This window comes from Mesoplodon densirostris, chromosome 12 (genome assembly GCF_025265405.1).
Source record: "Mesoplodon densirostris isolate mMesDen1 chromosome 12, mMesDen1 primary haplotype, whole genome shotgun sequence".
Lineage (NCBI taxonomy): Eukaryota > Metazoa > Chordata > Mammalia > Artiodactyla > Ziphiidae > Mesoplodon > Mesoplodon densirostris.
In genome coordinates, this window is record NC_082672.1 from 84252976 (window position 1) to 84272403 (window position 19428).

Here is a 19428-nt window from a genome sequence, read left to right on the forward strand (position 1 = left end):
GGGTTCCGAGGAGGCCGCGACCCAGCCTCACGTCTGAGAGAAGTGGGGAGCTGGGGCCCCCTAACCCCTGAACAACCTAGGCTTTGCGGTCCAGGCTTTGTTGGTGGGGAGGAGGGCGTGTCATTCTTTTCCTTGGGGCATCAGGGAATGACAACCCCACACATCCGGCTCAAAGGTAATCTACAGGGCAAGGGACGCACTAGCCCACCACACTTTTAGGGGCTCGCGAACGTGTTTTAAATTCTTTAAAATCAGAAGAAAAAAATTAATAGAATCCAATCTGCATTATATCTGTCTCTATACCACCGCAGACATAAAATATAATTTTAAAGATTTCTATTAATATTAATGTTTAAAATTAATATTCGTGAAGGCAAAGGGTCTAGAGCCCAGGAAATCCTAATGCAGCGCTGGTCGTCTGACTGCTCCCTTCTTAAGGCGTGACTATCATTTTAATTCAGTTCTTGGTGCTGAGTGCTTAGTCATTGACTAAATGTGGTGCCCTTCTGGGGGTTCGTGCGGGGAACCTCACCTTCCACACAGGCCCATCGGGCTTGCTTTCCCAAGTCCTGAGAACATTCTGGGCTTGGCTGCACCTGCCGTGGGGTTAACCTGCCAATCCCTGCTGTCAATGCTGAAGCCTCCAGGAAGGCACCCTGGGCGAGAAGAGTTGGTTCTCAGCAATTATCTGTGGCCTTGGGAATGCAGGTTAGCATCTTTGTGTCTCATTCCTCCCTTCTATAAAAAGGGGTAATGAAAGCAGGCGATCACTAACGTTCCTCCAGCTCAAATAGAAATCTCCCATTCTAGGCGTCCTACTGGAACAAAGGCATCCGGAGCTTTAGCCGGGCTCCAGAACTGTTGTGCAATTCAGTGATGAAAAGAACTTAAAAAAAATCTACATTTAAGTTCATGTTTATTGTTTTATTGTTATTTTATTACTGGCCAAAAATATTTTGCTTATGACTTATTGCCAAAGGGTAGGATTAGAGTGAGAATAACTATTCAATGATACGTAACACACAGCATAGTACTATGCACGTGGTTGCAGCTTAATACACGTTTGTGGAATTGAGTAAGTTATTAATGGGACTTCTTTCTGGCTTGAAGGGGCATGCAATGAAGAAACTTAGGGTTTCATCTCAATTCTCCACCATTCTCAAGAAAACCACCACAAACTCTTTATAGGAGGCTCTCAGTAACATTTCCAGGGCAAACACACATGTCTTACCCTGGACAGAGGGTTGAAGAATTCTCACTCAGTCATTTTTGTATCAGCTAAACTGAGGAGTTCTGGGTGCACTGATCCTAGGGCCTGAGTGTCCCAGGATGTGGAGGGGGACGCCTGACAGCAGGGGCTGTGGGAGGTGACCCTGCAGCTGGGCTGAGTCCCAGGCTTGTGTGGAGGGTTTGCATTAAGGGGTTGGATGAAGGGCTCTGGGAGTGTCTTAAGGAAGCTCCATTGGGTGGTTCGGGTGTGAGATGAGGGCACAGGTTGAAACTCTGGAGAGGGGTGAAAGGTATGTGGCAGTCCAGCTGGTAACGGAAGCAGACATTAACAGAAAATCCCTGTGATGGCACCCCGGGAGGCACAGGGCAGCAGCAGTGTAACCCCAGGAGACTGGCCAGAGACCTAGGAGACAGGATGGGGGAGCTGGGGAGAGTCTCCGGGAAAGAGGATTCGTGTGGCTGCCCCAGCTCGGAAGGGACACTCCTAGCAGAGCCAATAACCAGTACATGGAAAGGGGACATTTGCAAGTTTGGGACTTTTGTTTCTGAGAGAACGATTTTTTGTGTTTTTGGCATTCTAGAGTATGACAAAATATTGTAGGAAATTTCACTTGGTGAAATGTAGAACCTAACAGTTCATTTAGGATTCATTAGACTGAACTGTGTTCTCACTTTTTCTAAGTAGATTAAACAGCCTCTGTATACCCAGTAGGAGGGTTAAGACTCTTTTTCGTTTTTTGCGGTACGCGGGCCTCTCACTGCTGTGGCCTCTCCCGTTGCGGAGCACAGGCTCCGGACGCACAGGCTCAGCGGCCATGGCTCACGGGCCCAGCCACTCCGCGGCATGTGGGATCTTCCCGGACCGGGGCACGAACCCGTGTCCCCTGAATCGGCAGGCGGACCCTCAACCACTGCGCCACCAGGGAAACCCAAGCCTTCTTTTTATAAAGAGGCAGTAAGTAGAGTTGAAGGAAGCACACAAAGCTGCCTTTGAATTCCAGCTCCGGCCTTTGGTGACTCTGTGACCAGTAAAAGGTAAGTTACTTATAGTTTTAGGAAACAGTTTCTCCAACTGTGTAATGGGGGGAAATAATAACTTTGTGTAGTTACTTATTAAGATTAAAAAATAGTGTCAATCAACAGTAGCTGTTACTTTTATTGTCATTATTGTGATGAGTGACATCTACCATCTTCTCAGAGCTGGTGAGTAAGTGCGAATCTTACAAATTATGCATTTTCCAGAGAAAATGAGTTTGTTGATCCACATTCTGGCTGGAAGCATCTAGGATGCCAGACTGTAGTTAATTTCAATGTTTACCATTTACCAGCCTTGAGGTCTGCCTGTTTTTCAGGAGGAATTTTAGGAATTCAAGGAGAGAATAAGTCAGAATAAGTTATATATAGTTTTGCTTTTTTGAAATCTTCAACCTGCACACCTAACTGGCATAAAAGCTCTACATGCTTCTGAAGAATTTTCACAGCAGCTTAAATGAAAGACAACTCTAGTTGCTGGGGATGCCAGCAGAATACTGAGCAAGCCGTGATTTTTTTTTTTTTTTTTTGGTTGATAAATCAGATAGTTCTAACATTGGTTTATACTTTTTATATCAGAGATTCATTTATTCAGGGAGTTTCAAAAGGTGAAAGGCAAACCACACACAGTACAAACAGCGTGTGTGGCTTCTCCTACCTGTCTGCGCCTCTGCAGATGCCATCTGGCCTGAGAAAGTGCTGACCCTCCTTTAGAGGATACGGCCAGACGGCTCGATGCTGATCTGAATGTGGGGTGAAATTCACCTGGAAATCTCATGAGGGTTTTCAGAGTCTATCTTCTTTCTTCTCTTTAGTCCCAAAGTAGTAAAGGAATAATAACCCCCAACTCCCGGCATTGCTACCACAAACTACTTTTCCACCCTGACGTTAGGCCAAAAGAAAAGAAAAGCACTTGACTGGGTTTTGTTTCAAATTTTCAAATGCAACTAAATAATTGGTCTGTCCGGGCATTGCCTATAAATATAATAAAACTGGGGCATAGAAAAGAAATGCTACATCCTCTGACCAAGAGGGCTTTAACAGTCCCCTCAGCTCAACTAAACTTTACACTGGCTTCTTTCTTCAACCTCCCTTTCCTTACAGTGAAACTCAGTGGGACCCTTGTGGCTCCTGCCCATGGAAATATTTCTGTGTCCCCCATTTCTTGTAGGTAAGACTCTAGCCTCCATGACCTTCCCTGAGTTCCAAAGGGCAGATTTGAATAGTTGCTAATCAGGGAAGGGAGGGAATGCAGAGGCAGGGGAGGAGCAGTCAAGAAACAACAGTGCAGCCTTGGGGCAGGGTCCTGGTTCCCCCTCAAGGGATACACATAACAATATCTTTGAGCTCTTTACAAAACTAAAACCCCCAACAAATGGAAGATGTTAGCATTCTTCACTCCAAAGAAGGCCACCTGAGGCCAGATTAAAGGAACAAGAGAAGCTTATCAAGAGACTACATGAGGGCTTCCCTGGTGGTGCAGTGGTTGAGAGTCTGCCTGCCAATGTAGAGGACACGGGTTCGTGCCCCGGTCTGGGAATATCCCACATGCCACGGACCCGTGAGCCATGGCCGCGGAGACTGTGCATCATAAAAATCTTTTATAATTTAAATAATTTAAAATTCTTTTAATTTACATGCAAAGATTTCCTAAGTGGGGCTTCCCTGTGGGGCTTCCCTGGTGGCACAGTGGTTGAGAGTCCGCCTGCCGATGCAGGGGACACGGGTTCGTGCCCCGGTCTGGGAAGATCCCACATGCTGCGGAGCAGCTAGGCCCGTGAGCCATGGCCGCTGAGCCTGCGCGTCCGGAGCCTGTGCTCTGCAATGGGAGAGGCCACAACAGTGAGAGGCCTGTGTACTGCAAAAAAAAAAAAAAAAAAAAAAAAAAAAAAAAAAAAAAAAAAAAGATTTCCTAAATGATTATTCCTTAACATTTTAAAATAGATTTTTACATTTTCAAATGGTTATATATGCACCAACATAATATCCTCAATTTTGCCTTTTGTCTCGTAAGGCCTAAAATATTCACTGTCTGGCCTTTTAAGAAATACTTTGCTGACTCCTAGAAGGAGGTAACTTGGTTTGACCTACCATTTACTATTGATTATGGCATTTTACAACTCTATAAAGTTAGAAGCTATCGTAGGGAAAGTGGATAAGATACAATGATTGTATTTTCTGTTTTGTGTTTAGATTTCATCATTTGCTTTTGTTCTCTGTTTATATAAGATCCCTGTTTCCATATCCTCTTTAAACCAGATTTGTCATCTAACAATTTCCTTATTAATGAGTCAAATAAGACTGTGGCATATGCTCACTATCTATTCATATGACATTCATGCTTTTCACATTTTGGGGTTTGGAGGAGGCAGGCTGGCGGCTCCTGGGCTGGGGGACAGTGCACCTGAGGCAGGAGACCCTCCAGTGTTGTGTAGCCCTAGTATTAGTCTGTTTCTTCCAAGAAAGTGGTAAGAAAAGTGCAAAGAGGTAAGACAACCCATAACTTAGTTTTGCTGTATTTGGCCATCCTGGTTGGGAAAAGGTTGAAATGATAGGACACATTCCCTATTTTCCAAGGAAAGATTCTTGGGCTTCTCTCCTGTAGACAAACTAGGTATTTATTCTGGATGTACAGTATTTCCAGAGCTGACCTTTTTCTCTCTCAAGAGTTCCCTTTCTGATCCTCTTTCAAGGAGAGTTTTCTCCAGTAAGTTCAAGCAAATACTTGCATGAACAAACCCGAATTAGCGAGGCTTCTTGTATTGGCTAAAATGGCCTTCGGGAGTTATCTGGGATTTTGATGGTCAGTGCCCTGACACTGTGACCTCTTTTACTACATGCTGGGGGGGTGGGCACTGCTGAGCATCAGCTGAGCCTTAGACACTAGAAAAGACCATGCCGGCAACAGAGCCAGAGGCCACGTGTATTGGAATTTGAGTCCTTTTTCTCTAGGAAACGGAAGTAATTATCATCACTTGGGGTCCAGGGACCTGAGAGGCAGTGTGAGCAGTTGGGTGCACTGGTTGGATGTACTAGGAGATGTTTTAATCAGCTTGCCTGTCAATCACCATGACAGCTTACACTTAAATACACCACCATAAGGAGAAAGTCTGGACCAGCCAGTCATGCTGAAAAACTAGAAGCAAAGTAGCTGTCATCTTCTAGGTTAAAGGAATAAGAAGAAAACTACTGAAAATCATATGCATATTTTCCCTTAATTTGTTTTAAAATCCAGACACCCATTTCTTCTATAATCAAAATACTAATTTTGTACATATTTCCCCAAACTAAAATTGTACAGGAGAACTGAGGCTAGAAACACTTTACTAAACTCTAAGTATACAGGTGGGTTTTTTTTTATGATCGGCATTTTACGTTTCAAGAAGTTTTATAAGATGTGCAGATTCATAGAAGTAAGAAATTAATGAACTCTGTGCAGAAGCAATGGTTGTAGCAGGCTGTGAACAGGGAAGGGCTGTGAATAGTGTGAGAATGAAGGTGGGAGCATTTGTGAGTCTGTGTCTGTCTGGGTGGGTCCCCAAGTACCTCTCTGTCTTGGGTGGCCACTTCCCTCTCTTTGGCAGCCACCACCCTCCAAAGGTATCTTGGGCCACTGCCACCCAAACTTTTGTGGCTGGTGTCCTGCCTCTCTGGCTCTGGTGCTGACAAAGATTTTCTCCTTGACCAGACCCTAACTCAGGCTCCCCTAAAATTTTCAACTCGACCTCAACTCTTGGGCTTCTGTGTTTGTCTCTTTTTGTCCAATTTTAGCACGAAAGCTGTTAAGTAGGTTTGGCCAGAATCTCCCATCCTCCATATATCTGATTATCAGGTTCTTCATCCTCTGCTCTCTCCCAGGTGGTGTCTGATCACCTGGCCTGCCTTCAGCAAGAATCCTTTTAGGTCATTTTAGCCAGAATCCCCTCTTACCCCTGATGTTCCTTAGTAATATTCCATCCACTGACCCATTCTGCTCCTTGGTTATAAATTCCCGTTTGCGTGTGCTGTGCCCAGAGCTGAGTCCAGTCTCTCTCCTCCACTGTGAGACTCCATTGCCGTAGTCCCTACATCCACTGAGATGGGCCCCCAGAATAAAGTCTCCCTTGGCATCTTTAACAAATGTCACTGAGTAATTGTTTATTTAACGATGCTGGTTGTTTTCATGGCGGCTGCGGCAGCCCAGCCCTCATACCACCAACCACCACAGGCCTCCTCACTGCCTGAGGTCAGCCAGGGGGACCAGAATTCTCTACATTCATCTCTATCCCCATATTTTCTCTGTACTATTCAGGCCTCAGGCTTCAATGAAATGGGATTTAAAGGAAAACTCAGTGCTTTCTTCTTTATGGGATTCCTCTCTGGGGATTCCCAAATGCACAGAAATTTGCAACTAAGGGTAGCTTATCAGAAAGTGCTCATTAGAAGGTCTTTGAAGGAAAAAGGCATAGCTTTGATCCCAGCACCATTGTACGGTGACTGCCCTTGGCCACAGGGCAAGTTCCTTTGGGCAGGGACTTTCATATGTTCGCCAGTTATTACCGTGGTGGATGAATGCCGACTCTTTTGGGTTACACACATAGAAGATGGAAAGGTTCAATCCATCATCAGCCACTTGCTGGCTACATGGGTGAATCTTCCCTTTGCCTTTTGTGAAATAACTAAACCAGCTGCGAGGGAGGAAGCCCCGCCTCCTCCCACCTTCTCCAGCTCCCTGTCCCTCGGAAGATGGCACAGTGGCTTCTCACTATAACTAGGAGCCCTTTTGGATATTAGATTTATCCATTTTGATTTATATAGAGGAATCCATAAAGTTTTTTGCTATTTATTTTTAACTTTTATAAAATCCATATTTGGCTTTCTAATTCTGCTGTCCTCCAACCCTCCCGTTTAGGCATTACTCATGTCCTGGCTGGCTCATGACAGCCATTCTTGGCAGACCTTGTCCATCTATCCATCCATCCATCCACCCAGTCATTCAATACTTCTATGAGTTCCAACGTATTAAAAGTTCAGACTTTTCGGAATTCACCAAGTATCAAGAAAGAAGTAGAGTAAGGTAATGTCCCAGGTTGCCCAGTGCTCTCTGGCCTCCCCTCTTGCTCTACCATTAATCAGTGTAAATTTGGCTCCAGTAGGGACTGGAACCCATGTTAGCACCATCTCATTTCTATTGCTATTGGCTTCTTAGAGGAAAAGCTACATAGCCAAACTGGTAGTGAGAAATTAGTGAAATAATTTTAGTTGAACCTCCACACAAATACCTTGTCATGGCACTTGTCCTTGTTCCCACTGGTACCCTCCTCAGATCACAGATTAGTAGTCAAGTTGCTAATGACGATGTTACAATATTAACCACTAACTTTTATTAGTCAGCTACAGTGTGTTGAATGTTATGCTAAGTGTTGGTTAATCCTCACAACTGTTACTATCTCCATTTTCCAGTTGTGGAGATGGAGTGCTGCTGTTAGTGAAACTGAACAGGACCCTGTAAGCCTCCTGGGTATGGAAGCCTTTCTGTGCCCCTGTTTCTTGTTTGTAGGGAATACACTCCAGCCTCCATGACCTTCCCTGAGTTCCAAAGGGCAGGTTCAAACAGACGCTAATCAGGGAAGGTAGGGGATGGTGAGACAAGGGAAGAATAGTCAAGAACAACAGTGCAGCCTTGGGGCAGGGTCCTGGTTCCGCCTCAAGGGATACACATAACAGTATCTTTCAGCTCTTCTGCAGAACTGAAACCCCCAACAAATGGAAGATGTTAGCATTCTTCCTTCTGGGGAAGATCACAGTTGATAACCTCGAGAAACTCATCAAGGGACCACCTGAGGCCAGATTAAAGGAATGCAGGCCCTGTACACACCTCAGTCCTTATCAGCAACCCTGCCCTTGAACCATTTCTATAAAACTCCTCACCAAATACCACCACCACCACCACCAGATTGGGCCACACAGTTTTGAGAGGCACGAGCCTGCTGTGTCCCCCTTTGTCTGGCAAAGCAATAAAACTATTCTTTTCTACTTCACCCAAAGCCCTGTCTCTGAGATTCGATTCTGCACTGGTGCACAGAGGCAGTTTTTGGCATCATTAGAACACAGGATTCATGTTCAGGACCATAGCCCTCCAAGGTCATGGTTTTCTGCTGTGCTTCCTTCCAGCGTCCCCAGGGTCCCTTACGCATCCCTGGCAAATACATTACCAGCTTCCTGCCCTCTATCTAAGAGGGACCCAGTTTTCCCCTGCCTCAACTTGGCTCCTTACTTTACCTTCTCCTATTGTTGGATGGGTCTCTAAGTAGCCTGTCAGCTCCCTGGGGAGGAAAAAAGGGAAGGGGTCGGGGCCTTGTCTCTCTTATGCTAAGTTCTCCCTATATATGTTCCTGTTTTCAATTGACTGAAAAGAATTGGTCTTCTTATTTTAACTGGAAGGGATCCCCTGGTAGTTTTCAGGGGAAGAGGCAGTATCTTACTAGCATTTAGGAGGTCTTTGATTTCTTAGGGGTCGGGAGGGCCTGCTTAGCTGCTTGTGTTCAAAGGTAAGCACTCCCAGGCTCAGTGCCTTCAGGCTCTCTGTCTTTTTAATAATCCTGTTTACTGAGGTAGGAGACAATTTTCTTAAATTTGCTCAAGGCTCCGCTCCATCAAAGAGAAGTGTCTCCCAACTGAGCCTTTTTGTTTGCATTTTGCCCAAGGCCTTTCCCTATGCCTTCATTGTTAGTCCCCAGGAAGCCAGGGAGGATGTTAAAGATCCACCTCACTAATTCATAGCCAATTAGGAAGTTTGTTCTGAACGCAGGTTGCTTTTCCAGTAGATTTGGAGCCTTGCCCCTTTGCGCTCCAGGGAATTAAAAAATTGTCAATTGGTTAGAAAACAGAATTTTGAAGCTAACGGTGGAAACAGTTCCCAATTTGGGCATAGCTGGTTATATTGGTACATACACTATTCTTTATTATCAGAACAAATGTTTGCTTTCTATTTTGTAGCTTCAGGCTCAGCCGCTGTATCTTTAAGTTTTTTTTTTCACATCTAACTACTTTGTTTTAACCTGCACAAGTGGAAGCTGATCTAGGGTATACAAATGGGAAGGGACATGATTTTCCTCTTGGGTGATGGTGAAGTGGCTTTCTTCCAAGTTTGAGTTTTGGTCTAATGATTATTTTTCTTTCCTCGGGAAACTGTCTTATTTTCATCCCGAGAAAGTGTTTTTGACTTCCGGCAAGATGTAAATTAGCTTGGCTGTGGGTTATGTTAAAAAAAAATCTCTTAAGCACAGCAAAAGTTTTGTTCTGTGGGGAAACTAAAGAGCCCAGATTGTGAAGCAAGAGGTATATACTTGCTCTTTGCTTTTTTGATGTAGGAAAACTTTAACCTGCGTGTCTTAGGACCCTACCTTTCTACTACATTGATTCATAGCTTCTGAAAAGTTATCTTGTCAAGTGCAGTTTTAAACTGATTTTTGTGGCCTCAAAGTTGACCTGCATGCTTAAGCAAACAAACAAAACCCAAACACTCCCAGTTTTCTGGGTTGGATTCTTTTACCTGGTTCAACATTGAGAGAGTAGCTATCTATTTCCAGATCAAGCTGTTGTGCTGCCGCAGAACGAAACTCCTCCAAGACCCCTCGCACAGCCTTGGTGAGGTTATATGGCGCTGATTTAGCAAACTTCATTTTGCTATTCACGATCACACTCCCATTTCTGAAGTTAAGTATTTCAAGTTGCTTAAAACCTGTGAGATTGGATCGTAGATATGGAACCAGCTGCAAAAATAAAAGATGGTTTACTCTTAACGGTGTTCTAAGTGCTCAGCTGCTGCTAATTCCATTTGTACTCACATTTCATATCTGAGGCATAAATTTCAGTTCCTTTTTCATGTTTGTGTTTGGATTGAACATGAGACCAGAACACCACTATTGAATGATCTAGTTGCAGTGATTATGTCCCATATTTCCACTTTCCTGGGTATTGAGATGGATGGGCAGTGATTTTCTTCATGATGAATTGTGAGAACAGAGGATTGAAAAAAAATCCAGGTCAATGCTATCAGCCAAGAAGGGATGCCAGGCTGAGTTATTAAAAAAAAATCCAAGTAAATAAAAACATGTTCCAAACTGAGCCCAGGAGCAGACTGACCTATGCCTGGTAAAAAGGACATCCATTTAGAAGCAACCAATTTGAAATGATGTATTGAAATAAACAACAGCTGAAACATCAGCTCGTCTGTCTGTGCAGGATGCTTCATATCAACACAAATGTGGTGAAGTGGAAAGAGCAGAGAACTTGGCTGTCAGGAGACTAGGTGTCAGTCCTGTGACTGTCGCTAGCCAGCGGTGTGACCTCATCAAGCCACTTCACTACTGTTGTACCTCAGCGCTCTCACCTGAATTGTGAGGGAGAAGAAAAGTTGTTCCCTAAGGACCTTTCCCAAGTTATAATTTAATAATCTCAAAACGATGCCCCAGAGGACCAGAGGGTTGTGTTTCATGTTCTCACACCTGTCTCTTGTAAGCCACAGCCATCCTTTTTTTTTTTTTTTTTTTGGCTGTGCTGCATGGCATGTGGGATCTTAGTTCCGTGACCAGGGAACCTGTGCCCCATGAAGTGGAAGCGCGGAGTCTTAACCACTGGACCACCAGGGAGGTCCCCACGACCATCCTTGGGATCACTTTTCAGAAATGTCTGAAACTCAGCGATGTCTGCTTTGTTTCTGGCCTTGAAAGCTAGCCCTCTCCTTCATGAACCAACACCCACGAACCCAGAGAGGACACAGATGCAAACTACAATCCCCCACGCTTGGCACAGATCTGCTTTTCCTTTGCCCCTGTCCCCACCCCACCAGAATTTTGACTCTGACCCAGACCCACATGTTGGTACCCCTTCCAGTAACTGCCACCCCCCCCCCCACCCCGCACAAGGTCATTGCGAAAATAAAAGGAAATTTTATACCAAGTGTGGAACCGCTCTCTCCTGTTTTCTCCCACCTACTTTGACTAGGCTCATTCTCTATGTCTTAACATTGCTTTGGCCTCTGGTGGGAATTCCCTGTCCTCAGCTAGTGTGCAGACAACTAGCTGCTCCCTTCTCCCAAATCATTCTCCTCTTCTTCACAGGAAAGAGGCTGCCCAGCTAGAGACCACATTTCCCAGCCTCCCTTGCAGCAAGCTGTGGTCACGTGACCAGTTCCCACCAATGGAATATGAGTGTAAGAGATATGGGCAACTTTGGCATCACTTGCTTAGGAAATTGCTTGCCCTGGGCTTCCTCTCTTTCCCCTTCTCACAGTGGAAACAGGGATGTACTGGTGACCCAGCTTTGGCTGCATGAGTGAGGAAATACCCTTGGGGTTGGCAGAGTTATAAGATGAAGGGATTGTGAGTCCCTGGATGACATCATAGAGCAGAGCTGTCGCACCCACCCAGTGAAAGAGAAATACACTTGTACTCTATTTAAGTTACTGTATTCTTGATCTTTTCATTATGGCAGCCCAGCATGTACCCTAGTTAATACACCTGGGTTCGGTGCCCTGGGACTCTGTTCCTGAGATTGTCCCAATATCTACTCACCTCATTTGGGGGAGGAGGGAATAGCACAAAGTCTTACTTTAAAGTTCATCTGAAGCATTGGTGTTTATGTGGTTTTAATTTGCATAATGATTTAACTTATATGAAGCTTACAAATATCTTTCCTCTTATTTTCAGAAATTCTGTAATCTTTGTGCTATGCATTGTGTACTTGAATTTCATTAGCCGTGACTGTGTAGAGGTTCATAGTTCAGCAGTTTTCACTGTGTATGTATTTCTACAAGAGTACATGTGAGTTTGGGGAGTGTTTCGTAAATCAGGGTTATATGCCACCATGATTGTCTTCTCACTTTCTTTGTCAGGGCTTGGGATGCTAAGCCATTTAGTCAGTTTTTTTTTTTTTTTTTTTTTTTTTTTTTTAGTTTTATGAGAATTTAAGGGGAACTAAAAAAAAAAAAGAATTCTTACACTTGAACTCTCAGCCTCATTTGTGATGGACTTTTCTAGCCTTGAACCCTTTAGACAGATGGCTGGAAAACAGCATGTGGCATTATAACTTAGGAAAAGTCTGCTCACATTGTTTATAAATTCCAAGTTCAGTCCGTGAGTGGCTATGTATTATTCCTGGGAAAACTAAATCAGGAGGAACTATAATGAAAAGGTCTTAAAAATTAGTTTGTTCCCAGGAAGCTGGGCGGCAGTGGCCCATTGGATCTGTATCCATCTCAACGCTCTAGCTGAATGCCGTCGGCAACAGCTATCTCAGAGGCTTGGCTCTTCCACCTTGCATTGCTCAAGACAGCCAGGGATTATATTATAAAATAACAGCCAAAAAAAAAAAAAAAAAAAGGAGACACACAGATAGCTGTATGTGGTGTCCACTCACCAGCTGTGTGAATCGCTGCTCCAGAGCTTGGTACTCCAGCGAGCTCTTGTTGAACAGGTCAGTGGAGAAGGGCATGTTGGCCACACGCAGACTGAAGAACACCACCAGCTCTCGGGCCCTGGCGGTGATGGTCATGGTGCTGGTGGTGATGTACTGCAAAGCTGGGCCAGGAGTGATGTTCTCCAAGAAATGATCCTGGGTGGAAACATACCCACTGAATCCCAGTACCTCAGAGGATGCGTGAGTGCTGGCGAGATCCGTTCCGTCTAAGTCTCCGACTGTATCTTGACTGCTGATACTCAACCTGCTGTCTTCTGAAGATGCAGGTGAACGTGAAATTTCCTGAGCCAATTGGCTGATGGCAGAATAATCATCAGTGGGGATGGTTAGCCGTGGGATTAGTACTGTCTGGTCAAGGGAAATTATGTCTGTGGCACTTTGATCAGTCTGAGAAAAGAGGCTCGATGCAGTAAAAAAAGGTAGAGTTTCTGATAGGGAGGTAGAGGCCACAGCAGGTGGAGACCAAGAACTGTCCATGGAGGAAGCTCCTGAGACCAATTCATTATGTCCAAGCATCCCCGCAAAGAATAGAAAGCAAAAAAGAAAATCCAAAGTTAAAATTAATTTTGGAAAAATAGCATTTGACTATCTTAATGTCATATTTTATTTTTAAATTTCTTTGATTTTATTCCAGTTTTATTGAGATATAATTGACATACCTCACTGCATAAATTTAAGATGTACAGCATGTTTTGACTGACTTCTGTAGTGAAATAATTACCATATTTACTATCATATTTTAAAAAGCAAATTGGTGGTAATTCCCTGGTGGTCCAGTGGTTAGGACCCCGTGATTTCACTGATGAGGGCACAGGTTCAATCCCTGGTCAGGGAACTAAGATCCCACAAGCCACATGGCATGGCCAAAAAACAAAAAAGACAAATTGGTACAGAAAGGGCAGGCAGCCCTGTGTCCACACCTAGGGAGACAGAGGGTGGGTCTCTATAACGATTTTATTCAGGCCCAATACTTCTGGATATGTGAGACTAAAAGAGCACCAATTGCCTAGAATTACAGGAATTACTTACTGCCCAGTGAGACACAGCACATCTAGGGACCAGGTGGTAAAAAAGGACTAGGTCAGCAGGTGGTGGCACGCCACAGATGGCTTTGGGGTAGACTTGGATCCCACATCCCCATCTGGACCTCCCAGACAATTAGCTGTGCTCTTCAGGCCCATAGTTTTATTCACCTTCCAATCATGAAAACCTGAATTTTATGTAATTGGATTTTTGGGGGGATCTCAGTTATCACATTTTGGTAGTTTCATCAATTAAAATTTAAATTATGCTTTTCCAAAATTGGATAATCTGACTGAATAACTTGCCTATTTGCAAAATGATATGGAGAGCGTGAAGATGTGGGTTACACATATAATTTGAACTTTGTATTGGCCATACAACTAAATATTGGGTAATACTTAAAGGTTTTTTTCATTCCTACATGATTATACCTTGATAATACCACCACTTTGCATTGCTTTCTTGAGTAAGTACATATTGAACTACTGAAGTCCATTCCCTTTTTGGTGCAAAATTAAAGTCAATAAGTATTTATGAACTAAGAAAGTGGTTATATGAAGCTTTCAGATAAAGATATTGGTGGGTTATTAAAATATTCCAATAAACCTAAATCTAGAGCCACTGATAGATATTATTTAAGGCATTAGGTAGATCAAAACAGGGAGCTTTCGGTGAATACTTTGGTGGTATTTTGGCAAATATGTGGGAAAGCTGTGTTAAAGTCCAAATGCTAAGCATGATGGATGGACTGTCTGGATGCAGATATAATCTTTGTACCCTTAGTCAGCTAATTTACTAGAGTGCAATCACCCAAACTGAAAATCTAAGTGATAAACAGCTCTGAAAGGTAGAATCATATTACTTTTATTAGTTTCTTAAAATAAAACCTGTCTGTGGAGAATTTAACCAGATTTCAGAGAAGCATCCCCTTTTCTTCCACCTGGGGCGGATGCCTGGGTGTGTCTACCCATAATTCACTCAACTACAAAGAAAGATCTTTGTAACATCCAAGATCTTTCTAGATATACACTCGCAGTTTTATTCAAATCTCTATTGCCATGGACTGAATGTTTGCATTCTCCCAAAATGTATATGTTGAAATCCTCATCTCCAATGTGACAGTATTTGGAGGTAGGGTCTTTGGGAGGTAATTAGGTCAGGAGGGTGGAGCCCTCATGAATGGGATTAGTGTCTTTATAAATAAAAAGAGACATAAGAGAGATGATCTCTCTCTCTCTCTCTCTCTGCCATGTGAGGATACAGAAAGAAGGCATCTGTGTGCTAACCAGAAAAAGCCCCTCACCAAGAACTGGATCAGCCAGCAATTTGACCTTGGACTTCCCAGACTCCAGAACCGTGAGGAAGAAATTTCTGTCATTTAAGCCACCCAGTCTATGACGTTCTGTTATAGCAGCCCAAGCTGACTAAGACAATTGCCCTTAAATCTGTGCCTCACTCACTACACCCTAAACCTGGCCCTGCTGGGGTGCTACCTGTCACACATGCACAGAGGGTGTGCTGAGATTAGGTTGAGAGGAAGAAAGAAGAAAGAGAAAAGGGCCAGGCTGTCTATGCAGGAATTCATGAAAGGAGGATGCTATGGAATTGAGAGAAAATATCCCAAAGTGGACTCATGGTCTTAAGAATTATTATGGTGAAGTCTGAGGGAAGAAAACAAGGTCCACTGAATCCTGGGCAAATTGGCTTTGAATTGGTGGTGAGGCCCTTGAAGACAGATCCAGATGGGAATCAGCATAAAGATACTTTATTGTAGATCATGGGTTTGCCAAGAAAACTTGAAATTGGGAAAATGGCCTTGGAGTAGAAAAGAATGACACCTGTAATATAACTTGTCCTGATCAAGCATAGTAGATATCAATAAAGAGGACTGAAATATACCATTTCAGGGTTATTGCTATAAACTGCATAACATGGCAAAGTGGATCTCTGGCCCAGCCTGTGCTTCATAAGAGGAAATGTTTTCAATGAGGAGAGAAAAGGAGAATGCCCTGGGGAGAAAGGAATTGAGAAATTCATTAATTTGGGTATGAAGGCTGCACACTTAAAAAACAAACACGAAACAAACAAAACAAGCCTACAAACCAACAAAGCCTCAGATGAGTCTCATGAAAACAGGAAGAGTTTCATATCTTTCGTATATGATGAAACAATGAATTAAATTGCTCCAGAAACGAGCCTTCTAATGTAGTATTTGGTCTCAGGGAAGTCATTTATTTTTCTGTTTTAGCCAGGAATTAAGGGCACCCATCAACCAGTCATGCAAAGCGGCCGCTTCCATCTTCCATAGTGAATATTAAGGCAGCTGGGGCCCAGTACTGCAGTGTTCGTTTCCTCTTTTTCTTTGCTTACACTTAACTTCCTCCTTGCCTCAGAAGAAGCTTCCTTGGGAGGAGCGTTGGTGAAAGGGTTCAGCTGGGCTGAAGCAGAGCAGGACCTCCCACAGGTCTTCCCCCATCTTCCGTCCCCCAGGAGGATGCGGAGGTCCTCTTTCTGGATTTCGGTCCGACATTAAAGCCTTGCCGAGTATTCTCACTCTCATTTGCCTGGGCAGTCATTCCACATATTAAGCTCTTAGAGCCATGCAGGGATGATGAGTAAAGTTTATAAGAAAGTTAGCAAATTGCAGGTACACAGCCCAGCAGCAGTGTGGCTTTGTCCAACTTATAAGGTGACTCTACATCCTTGAATCAGTTCAACTTTTCTCCTTTCCTGAGTGAATAGGTGCTCCTTCCCACCCCTGGGCCTTGATCAGCAGTTCCTCTTTTAAATTGGTTCTCCTGGGAACCATCTGGTCCAGAAGCAGCCCCAGCTCCCTTTCCAGAAGGGAGAAGCCCCTGACCCCAGCACTGATGTGACCCCTGTCTTGCCCAACACCTCTCGCCACTGTTCTATTTCCAAGGTCTCTATCCTCGTGCAGCTTCTCTTTGGCTGCTCTCCAGATCCCATAGTTAAAACAAATATTTCCCACAATTAAAAGGCCCTTTAAGCTATTTTGGTTGTATTCTTTCTATCTCATTTTCCTTCTTCTGGCCTCCCTCCTCCTCTCTACTGCCCAGTTCTCCCAGCTGTAATATTTCTTACTCTGTTTCTTTTTCTTCTTCTTCTTCTTTTTTTTTTTTCTTCGCAAGGCATGTAGGATCTTAGTTCCCTGACCAGGGATCAAACCCGTGCTCCCTCCAGTGGAAGCACGGAGTCTTAACCACGGGACCACCAGGGAAGTCAGGCTTGCTCTGTTTCTTGAATGTTTCTTCTCAGTTTCCTGTCCAACTACCTCTACTTAAATTTCTTATACAAAAGATACAGCAAAAAGTGGTGTACCTCACTTATGTAGTACCCTGAGTACTCCTGCTTTTAAAGTTGAAGAAATTTACTGGAAGATCATTCAAGAATGTCACAAATAAATAGATGAAGGGCCTGACTAAAATGATTGCAAACTCCCATGGAAAGACTCAAATCAATGGGGAGTTTGTCATCCTGCAGAATGAAGGTTTGGATAGGGAATCTAAAGAGATACATTTTCCTAAATTCTAAACATGCTCATTCAAAGCAAATAAACAAATACAATTAGAGGTATTCATTTACCTGTCTTCAAATGCTTTCATTTGTTCCATCTATAAATGAAGTTTGGTACGTTTTGTAAATGGTGTCTTTGGATGACATTTTGTGAGCGTTTTATTAAAATTCTGTGGATTAGCACTTGTTTCAACATTCCAAATAGAATAAAGCTAATACACATGCTCTGGCAAGGATTTTACCTAACTTGACAATACAGAGAACTTGCCACGTGGCACGGGAGAGTTGTTATTTTTCCATCTCATTCATTGCCAAGCAAAAAAAAAAATAGAGACAGAAGAAATTGAAAATCGTCTTATCTTTTGGCTTACTCAGTGGCCCAAAGACATTAAATTTTCTCTGAGTTTATAGAATCTAAAGACAAAGTTCCCATTTTCCTGACACTTACATTTTTAAGGTCAGATGAATGACGTGACCTGTCTCTTTGAGCAGAAGTGTATGACAATGACTGGTTTGCTCAGTTGCCTGTGCAGACTTCCTTCTAGAAACTGACCACTGCATGCAACTTGTTATTTCCTGATGCCTTTAGGAATGCAGTTTCATCTTCTTAAAACTTAAAAACTAAAGGAATTCATGGGAGTTTCTATCCATGTAAATGGATAGAATTCCCTTGTAAATGTTTTTGCTATTTCTACCTTAAGGACTGCTAAAATATCACTTTCCCTCAATGCAAGAGTTGCTTCTTTGATTACAGTGCTGATCGTATTGTAAACTCCTGAGTCTTCACAGCAGGACCCAAGGTGACATTCCTTCCCCACAGTCTCAGAGATGACCTTGTCAGCTCCTGGTTGCTCACTGGCCTCAGACCATTTGCACAACTGGTGCCTTATACTCTCTGTAAAAATGGGCAAAAGAGAGTCAGAAATATTTGCCTTCCCACCCTAATTGTGATGTTACCTCGTGTGGGTCAAGATAAGAGGACACGAGACAGCAATCCTGTAGCTTTGAATACGCCATGTCCCAGTTGCTTGAGAAGTGATACAGGTGGGAACGGGTGACTATGGGATTGACTAGATGTCACTTTGACTGCCTCGCTCATGTCACCCTGGTGCCTCTCTCTCCGTGGCTTTCTTCTGCACAATGTTCTGTCTACTGTGTATTTCCTGCCCTCTTTTCTACCGTGGGCTTCTTCCAACTCCACAAATACCACCTATGATCACTGATGACAAACACACCTTCACATTATGACTAAGGGCATTCCATCAGGCAACGCTGCTTTCTCTCTGCACCAGCTGAATTGTCAAATTATGACCTGATTCTGCCCATTCTAGTCCTGGCTTTGCATCTTTTCCTGCTGACTAATGTGTAAAGCACTCTCTGTTTTTTACCTACTATGCTGAGCTCATTCAAGACATACTATTATGATTAATTTTATGTTAGTTAGGCCATGATACCCAGATATTTGGTCAAACATTATTCTAGCTGCTTCTGTGAAAGTATTTTTTAGATGAAAATAATGTTTAAATCAGTTGACTTTGTGTAAAACAAATTACCTTCTATAGTGTGGGAGGGCCTCATCAGTTGAAGGCCTCAATTAAAAAAAAAAGAAACCTGACCTCCCCAGAGGAAATGGAAATTCTGTCATCAGACTCTTCCCTGAGTCTCTGGCCTGCTAGCCTACCTTGCAGATTTTGAACTTGCTAGCCTTCACAGTTGCATGGGTCAAGTCGTTAAAATCATTATGTTGACCTATTTATGTGGCATAGTTTTCTGTATTTATCAACCTCTTCTTTTCTCCTCACTCTAAAATACTCAACAGATTGAAAGCATTGCTAATAATGGATACTTATCAATCTTCCTCATTATGTAAATATGAACCAACAAAAATGGATGAAAGTGACCATGTCAAGGGTCTGAGAACAAGCTAAGGCTGGCATCTCCTGGAATGTGCTCACTGGTCATATGACCATAAAGTGGCAACAGGAAGACAATATTTGGGCATCTGGGAGTGTGACCCAGACCAGCTCACTTGCATATAGTACAGACACTGCAGACACATAGATCACCACCACACACTATTGAGCCCATAACAGACGCTGCTCATTAACCAGGCCAAGCTTTCTTGCCGAAGCCATTCATGGCTTCAGA

At 43.4% G+C, this 19428-nt stretch overlaps 1 protein-coding gene across 2 annotated transcripts in view; it reads right to left on the minus strand.

Moving 5' to 3' along the window:
- The window catches only part of IMPG1 (interphotoreceptor matrix proteoglycan 1), an 88979-nt gene that overhangs the window by 15791 nt on the left and 53760 nt on the right, over nucleotides 1-19428 (minus strand). For both annotated transcript variants that reach the window (XM_060115214.1, XM_060115213.1), the window contains 2 exons: nucleotides 12664-13192; nucleotides 9797-10016 (listed from right to left, as the gene is read on the minus strand). In XM_060115214.1, coding sequence (XP_059971197.1) covers nucleotides 9797-10016; nucleotides 12664-13192 — 749 coding nt within the window. The remainder of the gene's footprint in view (nucleotides 1-9796; nucleotides 10017-12663; nucleotides 13193-19428) is intronic.